General features: G+C 49.8%; 1 protein-coding gene across 1 annotated transcript; it reads right to left on the bottom strand.

Moving 5' to 3' along the window:
* Window positions 1-1,701: 1,701 nt before the first annotated feature.
* LOC100993566 (probable G-protein coupled receptor 32) lies at window positions 1,702-6,523 on the bottom strand. The gene has a single exon (XM_055103381.2). The coding sequence runs from the start codon at window positions 3,466-3,468 to the stop codon at window positions 2,398-2,400; it is 1,071 nt and encodes a 356-aa protein (XP_054959356.1). The 5' UTR covers window positions 3,469-6,523; the 3' UTR covers window positions 1,702-2,397.
* Window positions 6,524-13,155: the final 6,632 nt, after the last annotated feature.

The raw sequence follows: 13,155 nt of genomic DNA, 5'->3' as shown, positions 1-13,155 counted from the left end.
CAACCGAGGCTCTGAGAGGTGGAGTTCTCAGGGCAAGTCAGAGCTGCTGCTTTTTTTTTTTTTCTTTTACATTTCTTTTATTTTCTTTTTCTTTCTTTCTTTTTTTTTTTTTTTTTTTTTTGAGACAGAGTCTCAGTCACACAGCCTGGAGTGCAGTGATGAGATCTTGCCTCACTGCAACTTCTGTCTCCCAGGTTCAAGCGATTCTCCTGCCTCAGTGTCCCGAGTAGCTGGGATTACAGGTGTCTGCCACCACGCCTGGCTAATTTTTGTATGTTTACTAGAGACATAGCTCTTATCATCCTGCAGGCTGGCTTTTTCGTGTGATGGTTGGGGAGGGTTCCAAGAGTAAGGAAAGTATGAGGGGGAGGCTCAGAACTCTGCACAAGGTGACTAGCACTCAAGCTACTGGTCAAAAAGCAAGTCACGAGCCTGGCTTAGATTCGAGGTGTGAGGAAAGGACTCCACCCCTTGATGGGAAAATCTGAAGAGTGACATTGCTAAGGAGCACGCATGCAGGAAGGTGTGCAGAACGGGGGCCATTTGTGTAATCTGCCACAGCAGCCCTGATGCAAAGCTACCGTGTCCCCCGGGAGTCCCTAGGCCAGCCCTGAGATGCTTACACCCAGGTTGTGAAAGGGGAGGTTTCAAATCCCAGCTCATTGAAGCCACTGTTATTTTGTGTCTCTCCTGCAACAGCTGAATCTACCCCTTAACTATTAATTATGCTGCCAACCTCTGGAACTTGTGTGAAGTGACTTGATAAATTTCCTTATTGTTGAAGCCAGTTGGAGTCAGGTTTCCTGATACTTAAAACACCCCAAAACCAAACTGATGCATGTAAAGAATAGTCCTTTCTGGGGATTGAAGTCCCAGTGGTCCCTGGTCACAACAGGCCATTCCCTTGGCTCTAGGTCGAGGCAAAAGAAAAAAGTCATGCAATCCAGAAGCTGTCACACCATTTGCTCATGATTCAAAGAAGTAGTTCTGCCCAGGTGTGGTGGCTCATGCCTGTAATTCCAGCACTTTGGGAGGCTGAAGCAGGCAGATCACTCAAGGTCAGGATTTTGAGACCGGCCTGGCCAACATGGAGAAACCCCATCTCTACTGAAAATACAAAATTAGCCTGGCATGGTGGCACATGCCAGCTACTCAGGAGGCTGAGGTGAGAGGACCACTTGAGCCTGGGAGATTGAGGTGGCAGTGAGTTGTGATCACACCACTGCACTCCAGCCTGAGCAACAGAGCAAGACCCTATCAGAAAAAAAAAAAAAAACTTATATTTTTAAGCCTCTAAACATGGAGGGTTTTTGTTACACAGCAAGAGCTAACTGATACATCTGCATTCCGGACAATAGAAAGGGGGAAATGGGGAAATGGAGGGCAGACCCCTTCCATTTAAGGGGCACTTCAAGGAAGTTACATTGATTGCTGCCTCTTACATCCTATTGGTCAGAAAGCAGTCACATGGTTGTACCTACATGCAAAGGATACTGGGAAATGTAGTCTTTCCTTTTTTCTAGTTAAGCACCGTGCCTCATTAGAACACAGGAGTTTTACTACCAAAAAAGGGGAGGCCAGGTGCTGTGGCTCACACCTGTAATCCCAGTAGTTTTGGGAGTCGAGGCTGGAGGATCACTTGAACTCAGGAGTTTGAGACCACTCTGGGCAACATGATGAAACCCCGTGTCTACAAATTACCCAGGTAGCACATGCCTATAGTCCCAGGTACTAGGCGGGGTGAGGGGAGGTGGGGGGTGGGGCGTGGGGAGTGCTGAGGCAGGAGAATGACTTGAGCCCTGAAGGTCAAGGCTGCAGTGAGCCGAGATTTTGCCACTGCGCTCCAGCCTGGGTGACAAAATCAGACCCTGTCTTTAAAAATTTTTTTTTAAAAAGAAAAAGAGAGGGAAAGAATGGGCCAGGTGCAGTGGCTGACGCCTGTAATCCTAGCCCTTTGGGAGGCCGAGGCAGGCGGATCACAAGGTCAGGAGATTGAGACCATCCTGGCCAACGTGGTTAAACCCCGTCTCTACTAAAAAATATACAAAAATTATCTGGGCGTGGTGGCACGTGCCTGTAATCCCAGCTACTCGGGAGGCTGAGGCAGAATTGCTTGAACCAGAAAGTCAGAGGTTGCAGTGAGCCAAGATCGCGCCACTGCAGTCCAGCCTGGTGACAGAGCAAGACTCTATCTCAAAAAAAAAAAAAAAGGGTGGGGGGAAGAATGGACACTGGGGAATAAGTAGCTGTCTCTACCACAGAGCTTTAGATGAGGGGTTGCTGGAAGACTTCCTGAAAGAAGAGGCAGGATTTGGCAGGGTTTTAGAAGCCAGTCAAGGTAAGAGGCCACAAGCAAACTAAGAAGGACGGCTTCCAGCTTCCAGCTGAAGTCTTCCTTCATTCCCGGGGGCCGTTGCCACGGGGACAGGATGACAGAAACTCCTCCTCTCCAAACGCCCTGGCCAGGGCAGAAGTCAAAGACTGGAAAAACTTTTCTTGGAAATCTCTGCCAACGAAGACGTACAGGAAGGGGTTGAGGCTGCTGTTGACACAGCCCAAGGCAAAGCTAGCCTGGAGGATGAGCAGCATCCGGGGGTGGTAGATTTCCTTGAGCATCACCCGTCGCCACAGATGGACCAACAGCACCACGTTAAACGGGGACCAGAAGATAAAGAAAGCGCTCACCAGCACCAGCAGCAGCCTCTTGGGCCGGTTGGCGTGGACCCAGCCCTCCCGCAAGAGCTTGGCCCGGATGAGGTGGGCGCAGGTGCCTATGATTGCTAAGGGCCCCAGGAAGCCCAGCAGGAAGTGGCCAATGGTCCCTATAATGTGTCCCTCCACGACCCCTTCAATCCGAATCTGGGCAGTCTCATTGTCAGAGTTGAACGCCAAGTAGCAGTGCGTACAGCCATTCCATTTTCTGGTTGTCCGGAATTTCAGGTGCGCAGAGCACAAGGCGGCGGCCAGGAGCCACACCCCAAAGGCCAGCCAGCTCGCCCGCTGCACAGTGCGGTGGTTCAGGGCCCAGACGGGGTAGAGGACAGAGATGCAACGGTCCACAGAGATGAGCACCAGGAGGCAGTTACTGGCAAAGTAGCTGAGGAACACAAAGGTGATGTAGAGTTTGCAGGCCCACTCTCCGAGGAGCCACTGCCTGGAGACAATATAGTACATGGCAATGGGCAGAGACAGTGAGAGCATGAAATCGGCAAGGGCCAGGTGGAAGAAGCAGACGGTGGAGACCGTGCGTGCCATACGGAAGACAGTCATCCACAGCACCAGCCCATTGCCCAGCACTCCGACGACAATGGACGCAGACAGGACAACCACAGTCAGTGGGCGGAGGGACCCCACCTCCTCAGACAGGCATCCGGAAGAGTTCATCTTCCTGGAACAAGAGCAATCACGTGTCAGGACCCCAGGTTGCCTGTCACTGCAGCCTCTGGTCCCCTCCGAGACCCCATTCATGATTTCTCCATTCCATAATTTTTATGGAATGCTTATTATTATTATTCTTTTAGAGACAGCGTCATGCTCTGTCACCCAGGCTGGAGTGCAAAGGTACAATCACAGATCACTGCAGCGTCCACCTCCTAGGCTCAAGAGATCCTCTCCCCTCAGCCTCCTGGAGTAGCTGGGACTACAGGCACTTACCACCATGCCTGGCTAATTTTTTTACCTTTTTTTTTTTTTTTTTTTTTTTTGACACAGAATCTTGCTCTCTCTGTCACCCAGGCTGTAGTGCAATGGTATGATCTCGGCTCACTGCAACCTCCACCTACCAGGTTCAAGCAATTTTCCTGCCTCAGCCTCCCAAGTAGCTGAAACTACAGGCATATGCCACCACACCTGGCTAATTTTTGTGTTTTTAGTAGAGACGGGGTTTTACCATGTTGGCCAGGCTGGTCTTGAACTCCTGACCTCGTGACCCGTCCACCAGCCTCCCAAAGTGCTGGGATTATAGGTGTGAGCCACTCTGCCAGGCCTTAAATTCTTTTTTGTAGAGATGGGGTTTTGCTGTGTTGCCCAGGCTGGTCTTGAACTCCTGGATTCAAGTGATCCTCCCACCTCAGCCTCCCAAAGTGCTGGGATTACAAGTGTGAGCCATTGAGCCCAGCCTGAATGCTTTTTATGACACAATAATATTGTTCTTTTTTTTTTTTTTTTTTTTTTTTTTTGAGACAGAGTCTCCTTATGTCACCCAGGCTGGAGTGCAATGGCACGATCTCGGCTCACTGGACACTATAATATTGTTCTAAGTACTGGACATAACTCGTGTAACAAAACAAGCCCTCATGGAACTTACATCCCAGTGAGAGATGTCAGGTGTAATACATATAATAAATTTACTTCATGATATACTGCTTTAGAAGACTACAAGTGTTATGGAAAAATAATAAATGAAATGGAGGCGCCAGGTGTGGTGGCTCATGCTTGTAATCACAACACTTTGGGAGGCTGAGGCAGAAGGATTGCTTGAAGCCAGGAGTTCCAAACCAAGGTGGGCAACATAGTGAGACCGTCTCTACAAAAAATAAATAATTACAAGTTTTTGTGGCTGGGCACAGTGGCTCACGCCTGTAATCCCAGCACTTTGGGAGGCTGAGGTAGGCGGATCACCTGAGGTCAGGAGTTCGAGATCAGCCTGCCCAGCATGGCGAAACCCCGTCTCTACTAAAAATACAAAAAACATTAGCTGGGTGTGGTGGCAGCCACCTGTAATCCCAGCTACTCATGAGGCTGAAGAATCACTTAAACTTGGGAGGCGGAGGTTGCAGTGAACCAAGATCGTGCCACTGCACCCCAGCCTGGGTAACGAGAGCGAAACTCCGTCTCAAAAAAGTTAAAATAAAATAAAATTTAAAAATTAGCCATGAGATGGGCGTAGTGGCTCAGTCCTGTAATCCCAGCACTTTGGGAGGCTGAGGCTGGTGGATCACTTAAGTTCAGGAGTTCAAGACCAGCCTGGCCAACATGGCAAAAGCCTGTCTCTACTAAAAATACAAAAATTAGCCAGGCTTGGTGGTGCGCGCCTGTAATCCCAGCTACTCTGAAGGCTGAGGCAGGAGAGTCCCTTGAACCTGGGAGGCAGGGGCTGCAGTGAGCCAAGATCGTGCCACTTCATTCCAGCCCGGGCAACAGAGCAAGACTCTGTCTCAAAAAAAAAAAAAAAAAAAAATTAGTCAGGTATGGTGGCACGTGCCTGTAGTCCCAGCAAATTGGGAGACTGAGACATGAGGGTCACTTGAGCTGCAATGAGCCATGGTCACGCCATTTCACTTCAGCCTGGGTGACAAAGCGAGACCCTGTCTCAATAAAAATAAAGTAAAAATAATGAGATGGAGGTTCTTTTAACTTTGGGTAATGTCAGAGTAACTTTGTCAGACAAATGGTGCCACAGACAAAAAAAAAAAATTAAAATCTGGACAAAAGATTAAAAATTACTCCACTATTTGAAAAAATTGGCAGTAGAAAAGTCTGTCAATCCAGAATTTTATATTCTGTGAAAATATCTTTCAAAAATGAAAGTGAAATAAGGGCATTTTCAGATAAGCCAGATCTGAAATAATATATGGCCTACAGACCACAGGAATTGCTTAAGGAAGTAAGTCCTCTACGCTGAAAGGAGTTAATATCACATGGTGACACATATTCACAGGAAGAAATGAAGATCATGAAATGTTTTCTTTAGAAAAAGATCAAGGTAAGGCCAAGCGCAGTGGTTCACATCCGTAATCCTAGCACACTGGGAGGCCGAGGTGAGCAGATCACTTGAAGTCAGGAGTTCAAGACCAGCCTGGCCAACAAGGCAAAACCCCGTCACTAATAAAAATAAAAATTAGCCAGGTGCGGTGGCACACACCTGTGATCGCAGGCATTTGGGAGGCTGAGGCAGGAGAATCGCTTGAATCCTGGAAGTTGGAGGTTGTGGTGAGCCGAAATCAGGCCACTGCACTCCAGCCTGGGTGACAGAGTTAGTCTCTGTCACCAAAAAAAAAAAAAAAAAAAAATCAAGATAAGGACAACTGGGAATGTGAAGGATGAGACAGAAAGGGGCCACTGGTACATTAAACAGGGTGGTCAGGGAAGACCCCGATAAGAATGTAACATTTCTCCATGCTCGGTGGCTCACGCCTGTAATCCCAGCACTTTGGGAGGCTGAGGGGTGCGGATCACGAGGTCAGGAGTTCGAGACCAGCCTGGCCAACGTGGTGAAACCCCATCTCTACTAAAGATACAAAGAATTAGCTGGGCGTGGAGGCTCCCACCTGTATCCCAGCTACTCAGAGGGCTGGGGCAGGAGAATCACTTTAACCCGGGAGGCAGAGGTTGCAGTGAGCCGAGATCACACCATTGCACTCGAGCCTAGGCAACAGGGTGAGACTCCATGTCAAAAAAAAAAGAATATAACATTTGAGCAAAGATTTGGAGGAGATAACAAAGTAGTGAGGCACATACGTATCTGGAGGAAGAGCCCTTCAGGCAGAACCAGCAGCTTGTGCAAAGTCCTGAGGCAGGACGGTGCCTGGAATGCTCAAGGAACAGCAGGGAGGCCGGTGTGGCTGGAGCCACGTGGGCAATGGGAAGAGAGGTAAGAGGTGAAGGCAGAGAGGGAAGCGGGCAGATGGAGCAGGACCCTGTGAGTCATAGTGCAGACTCTCCTGGCCTTTCCTGTGAGTGAGATGGGAGTTACAAGAGACTGTTGAGCAGAGAAGGAACAATATCTGACTTAGGTTTTAACAATCACTGTGACTTTAAGGTTGAGACTAGACTGAGGGGGTGGGATGGAAGCAGGAGGCCGGGAGGAAGCTGCTGCAGTAACCCAGGTGGGCAGTGATGGGGATGGGGACCAGGGTGATGTCAGAGGAGGGGGTGGGAAGCAGATTCCAGGGTCAAGGTGGAGCTGGCTAGATTTGCTGCTGGGCTGGATGTGTGAGGTGAGAGGGAGAGCAGTGTCGGGGTGACTGCAGGACTTTTGAACCGATGGAAGCTGGAGTTGCTGCGCACTGGGATAGGGGAGACAGGAGAGCAGGTTTGGGGTAAGACCAGGAGCTCGGGGTTGGTCACTTCGCTTTTGAAATGCCTGTAAGGCATCCCGGGGAAACTTCACTAAGGCAGCTGGATACCAGCAGCAAGATTACAGGAGGGGGCCCGGCATGGTGGCTCACGCCTGTAATCCCAGCACTTTGGAAGGCTGAGGCGGGTGGATCACCTGAGGTCAGGAGATCGAGACCAGCCTGGCCAACATGGCAAAACCCCGTCTCTACTAAAAATACAAAAATTAGCTGGGTGTGGTGGCACGTGGCTGTAATCCCAGCTACTCGGGAGGCTGAGGCAGGAGAATTCGTTGAACCCGGGAGATGGAGGTTGCAGTGAGGCAAGATGGCACCACTGCCCTCCAGCCTAGGTCACGGAGTAAGACTAAAAAAAAAAAAAATTACAGAGGGGTTTCTGGCTGGATACGGGCATGTCGAAGTCATTAGAATTTAGATGCCAGCCGGGCGCAGTGGCTCACCTCTGTAGTCCCAGCACTTTGGGAGGCAGAGGCAGGAAGATTGTGTGAGCCTGGGCAACACGACATGACCTTGCCTCTACAAAAAAAAAAATTAGATGCTATTTACGTCTTTGAGCCTGAGAATGTCCTCCAAGGGTGAGGTGCAGACAGAGAAGAGAGGTCTGGGGTTGAGGAAAGCTTGAGCTTACACAGCAGACAGGCATAGGTCAAAGCTCTAGTTGAGACACTGGATTATGACTGTGTGATTTCGGGCTCAGGGCTTCCCCCGCACCCCGAGCCTCACTATGCTCATCTGAGATAGGGGTGTAGAATCCTTGAATACCTCTCTCTCCTACTCCCTCAACACGCACACCCAATTCATCAAAAAGCCCTGTCAATTTTGCCTCCAAAAAGCCTCTTGCCTCTGTCCACTATGTCCTGTCTCCATAGCCCTATCACCCAAGCACACAGGGCCCCAGCTTTTTTTTTTTTTTTTTTTTTTTGAGACAGGATCTCGCTCTGTTGCCCGAGCTGGAGTGCAGTGGTACAATCTTGGTTCACTGCAACTTCTGCCTCTCGGATTCAAGCAATTCTCCTGCCTCAGCCTCCTAAGTAGTATAGTTGAGACGCACCCCAGGGACACGCCTGGCTAATTTTTGTATTTTTAGTAGAGACGGGGTTTCACCATGTTGGCCAGGCTGGTCTTGAACTCCTGACCTCAGGTGATTCACGCACCTCGGCCTCCCAAAGTGTGGGGAGTACAGGCGTGAGCCACTGTGCCTGGCCCCCAGCTTTATGTTTATCTCCTACCAGCCACTCACCACCCTACAGCCAGAGTGATTCTTTGAAAGCCCAAACCTTGTAACCCCAGCGCTGTGGGAGACCGAGGCAGGAGAATTACTTCAGGCCAGGGCTTCAAGACCAGTCTAGGTGGCAAGGCGAAACCCTGTCTCTACAAAATAAAAATAAATCAGCTAAACAGGGTGGCTTTCATTGTAGTTCCAGCTACCCAGGAGGCTGAGGCATGAGGATCACTTGAGCTCAGGAGGTCAAGGCTGCAGTGAACTATGATTGTGCCACTGCACTCCAGCCTGGGCAACAGAGTGAGACCCTGTCTCAGAAAAAAAAAAAAAATACAGTTCAAACTGGAAAATTACACTATGGCTCTTCATTGCTTGTGGGATAAATATGAGTCTCCCCAACACCACTGGTGAGAGCTGGGGCACCTGCCAGCCTCTCCAGACTTCTCTTGCACCTTCCCCCTGTTTGTGCACCATATCCCGGCTTCCCTACCTTTGTGTCCATTGCCAAGATTCTCGTCTCCCTCCCACCCCAGGGCCTTTGCATGTGCTGCCCCTCTGCCTGGAGCACCCTTTCTTTCCTCTGCTTTTTTTTTTTTAACTCCTTCCTGACATCTCAGTGCAAATTTCACTTTCTCCTCAAAGCTTTTCCCAGCCACCTTGATGAATCAGGCCCTCCTATAGGAGCTTCTCTCCTATGAAGACATGGTTACAGGCTGGGCATGGTGGGTCACGCCTGTAATCCCAGGACTTTGGGAGGCCGAGGTGGGAGGATCGCCTGAGGTCAGGAGTTCAAGACCAGCCTGGCCAACATGGTGAAATCCTGTCTCTACTAAAAATACAAAAATTAGCCGGGTATGGTGGCACACGCCTGTAATCCCAGCTACTTGGGAGGCTGAGGCAGGAGATATTGCTTGAACCCGGGAGGCAGAGGTTGGAGGGAGCCATGATCGCGCCACTGCACTCCAGCCTGGGTGACAGAGCAAGACTCTGATCTCCCCTCAACCAAAAAAAAAAAAAAAAAAAAAGAGCTGGTTACAGGCAGCAGCAATTAGACCGCGTTTGTTGGATCATTTGGTGATCACCCATCTGCATTATTCATCTCTGGGTTCCCTAGAGGCGAGGCTGGTGTGTGGCTTGCTCCTGGCCCCTGGAACACAGCAGGCACTTGATAAATAATCGATGAGTGATCATTAAGGAGGACAATCTCTCCTTTGTCATCTGAGGATGGATTCATTCATTTAGTGTAAAATTATGCATTGAGCCCAAATCGTACGCCAGACACTAGCCTAAGCGCTGGGGATACCACAGTGATGAAGACAGTCAAATACCTCTGACCAGGCACAGTTCACGCATATGGCATGAGAACATTCCTCACCCAGAGGAGGTGGCCCAGAACTTTCAGCCCCTTTTTGCCACCTCTTTTTGTTTTGTTTTGTTTTGAGACAGAGTCTCACTCTATTGCCTAGGCTGGAGTGCAGTGGCACAATCTCAGCTCACTGCAACCTCCGCCTCCCAGGTTCAAGCGATTCTCCTGCCTCAGCCTCCTGAGTAATTGAGAGTACAGGCACCTGCCACCATACCCAGCTAATTTTTGTATTTTTAGTAAAGACGGGGTTTCACCATGTTGGCCGGGCTGGTCTCCAACTCTTGACCTCAGGTGATCCACCTGCCTCGGCCTCCCAAACTGCTGAGATTTCAGGGATGAGCGACCGCACCCAGCCCGCCAACTCCTTTTTGTACACCCTGGAAAGTGCCCTTCAACTCTCCTAATCCCCAAGCTCCTACCTCCTGGCTCCCTGAGACCCTCCCAACAAATCCCAGTCCCCTGTCACCTTGTGTTGTGTCCGAGGGTGACAGCAAGATGAGGGGGCTTTCTCTGCTCCGTCGTCAGTCCCAGGCGGCCACCAGCCTTGAGCCCACGTTAAGGATAGGGGGCTGATGGCAGGAAGCTAGCTGTGAGTTTTGGAGCAGATAAATGTCCAGGAAAGAACCTTGAGCAAGAGCTTCAGAGATCACTATCAGTCCGGGAAATGTCACCAGATGTGGGCCCTAATAATAGGCCCCAGGGGCTGCAGGCTTGGGGGATAAGGAGGAGGCGGTTGCCAGGGAGGTCTTTCCGCAAGGCCATTCCAATTCTCCTCTGCCCTCCTTGTGCTAATGAAATTTGTTAAGAGATACAAAACACTTAAAACTTCTTGCGGCCGGGCTCGGTGGCTCACGCCTGTGATCCCAGCACTTTGGGAGGCCAAGGCGGGTGGATTACCTGAGACAAGGAGTTCAAGACCAGCCTGGCCAACATGGCGAAACCCTGTCTCTACTAAAAATCCAAAAATTAGCCAGACGTCAGGGTGGGTGCCTATAATCCCAGCTACTTGGGAGGCTGAGGCAGGAGAATCGCTTAAATCTGAGAAGCGGAGGTTGCAGCGAGTCGAGATTGAGCTACCGCACTCCAGCCTGGGCGACAGTGAGAATAATCAAAAACAAAAACAAAGCAAACACAGAACAAAACAAAAAAAACTTCTTGGCACATAGTAGGCGCTCAGGCATTGTTAGCTCTCCATTGTTAATACTGCTCTCATTATTATTATTATTACTTTTTTTTTTGAGATGGAGTCTCGCTCTGTCACCCAGGCTGGAGTGCAGTGGCGCGATCTTGGCTCACTGCAAGCTCCGCCTCCCGGATTCATGCTATTCTCCTGCCTCAGCCTCCGGAGTAGCTGAGACTACAGGCGCCCGCCACCATGCCCGGCTAATTTTTTGTAATTTTTAGTAAAGATGGGGTTTCACCGTGTTAGCCAGGATGGTCTCGATCTCCTGACCTCATGATCCACCCTCCTCGGCCTCCCAAAGTGCTGGGATTATAGCTGTGAGCCACCATGTCCTGCCTGTTGCCATGGACAAGTATGACGTACTGTACACAGTTGTATGTGCTATGCTTTTATACGACTGGCGGTCAAGTAGGTCTGTGTACACCAGCATCAGCACAAACATTAGAGTAACGCCTTGAGCTACTCCATTAGGACAGCTACAACATCACCGGGCAACTGCAGTCTTTCAGCTCCATTATAATCGGTGGGGCCGCTGTCGGACGTGCAGTCTGTCATTGACAGAAACCTCGTTATGCTGTGCATGGCTTTATTTCCTCAGGAGAATGCTGTGGCCTCACGGGTAACATTTCACTGACTCTAAGACACATCATGTCAACAGGTGTCACCAGAAAGACAAAACACCGCCTAAAAAATACAATCCAATGCTTTTTTAATTTTCTTTTTATTTTTCTTTTTTGAGTCGGAGTCTTGCTCTGTCACCCAGGCTGGAGAGCAATGGTGCGACCTCGCCTCACTGCAACCTCCGCCTCCTGGGTTCAAGCAATTCTCCTGCCTCAGCCTCCCGAGTAGCTGGGATTACAGGCATGTGCCACCACGCCCGGCTAATTTTGTATTTTTAGTAGAGATGGGGTTTCTCCATATTGGTCAGGCTGGTCTCGAACTCCCGACCTCAGGTGATCCACCCACCTTGGCCTCCCAAAGTGCTGGGATTACAGGCTTGAGTCACCCTGCCTGGCCCAGGAGTTAATTTTTTTTAAGGTGACTCTGTGCTTCCTGGCACTCAGTCACTGTGTCATTTAATCCTCTCCTCATCCAGAAGATGGAAACATTTGTTCCTATTTTATAGATTTGGGGGCAAATGAGTCTCTGAGAGGTGGAGTTCTCATGGCAAGTCATAGCTGCTTTTTTTTTTTTTTTTTTGAGAAAGAGTCTCTGTCACCCAACCTGCAGTACAGTGACGAGCTCTTGGCTCACTGCAATGTCTGTCTCCCAGGTTCAAGCGATTCTCCTTCCTCTGTCTCTGGAGTAGCTGAGACTACAGGTGCCTGCCACCACGTCTGGCTAATTTTTGTATGTTTCATAGAGAAGGGGTTTCACCATGTTGGCCAGACTGGTCTCAAACTCCTGACCTCAAGTGATCCGCCTACTTCAGCCTCCCAAAGTGATGGAATTACAGGCATGAGCCACCCCACCTGGGCAGATTTACTTCTTTGAATCATGAGCAAGTGGTGTGACAGCTTCTGGATTGCATGACATTTTTCTTTTGCCTCGACTTAAGAGCCAAGGGAATGGCCTGTTGTGACCAGGGACCACTAGGACTTCAATCCCCAGAAAGGACTATTCTTCACATGCACCAGTTTGTTTTGGGGGGGCGTTAAGTAACAGAAAACCTGACTCCAACTGGCTTCAACAATAAGGAAATTTATTAAGTCACTTTACACAAGTTCCAGAGTTTGGCAGCATAATTAATAGTTAAGGGGTAGATTCAGCCGTTGCAGGAGAGACACAAAATAACAGTGGCTTCAATGAGCTGGGATTTGAAACCTCCCCTTTCACAACCTGGGTGTAAGCATCTCAGGGCTGGCCTAGGGACTCCCGGGGGACACGGTAGCTTTGCATCAGGGCTGCTGTGGCAGATTACACAAATGGCCCCCGTTCTGCACACCTTCCTGCATACGTGCTCCTTAGCAATGTCACTCTTTAGATTTTCCCATCAAGGGGTGGAGTCCTTTCTTCACACCTCGAATCTAAGCCAGGCTCGTGACTTGCTTTTTGACCAGTAGCTTGAGTGCTAGTCACCTTGTGCAAAGTTCTGAGCCTCCGCCTCATACTTTCCTTACTCTTGGAACCCTCCCCAACCATCAAACGAAAAAGCCAGCATGCAGGATGATAAGAGCTATGTGGATTAGCCAATCCCATCACCCCAAGCCAGCCACTCTCCCAGAAGCAGAATCACTTAGGTGACCCACAGATGCATAAAGAAACCCAGACGCAAGATGAGAAAACTACTGAGCTGAGCCCAGCCCAA

Source organism: Pan paniscus, chromosome 20 (genome assembly GCF_029289425.2).
Source record: "Pan paniscus chromosome 20, NHGRI_mPanPan1-v2.0_pri, whole genome shotgun sequence".
In the NCBI taxonomy this organism is placed as follows: Eukaryota; Metazoa; Chordata; class Mammalia; order Primates; family Hominidae; genus Pan; species Pan paniscus.
Note: the sequence above shows the minus strand (reverse complement) of the source record. Positions and strands in the feature narration are given on the sequence as shown.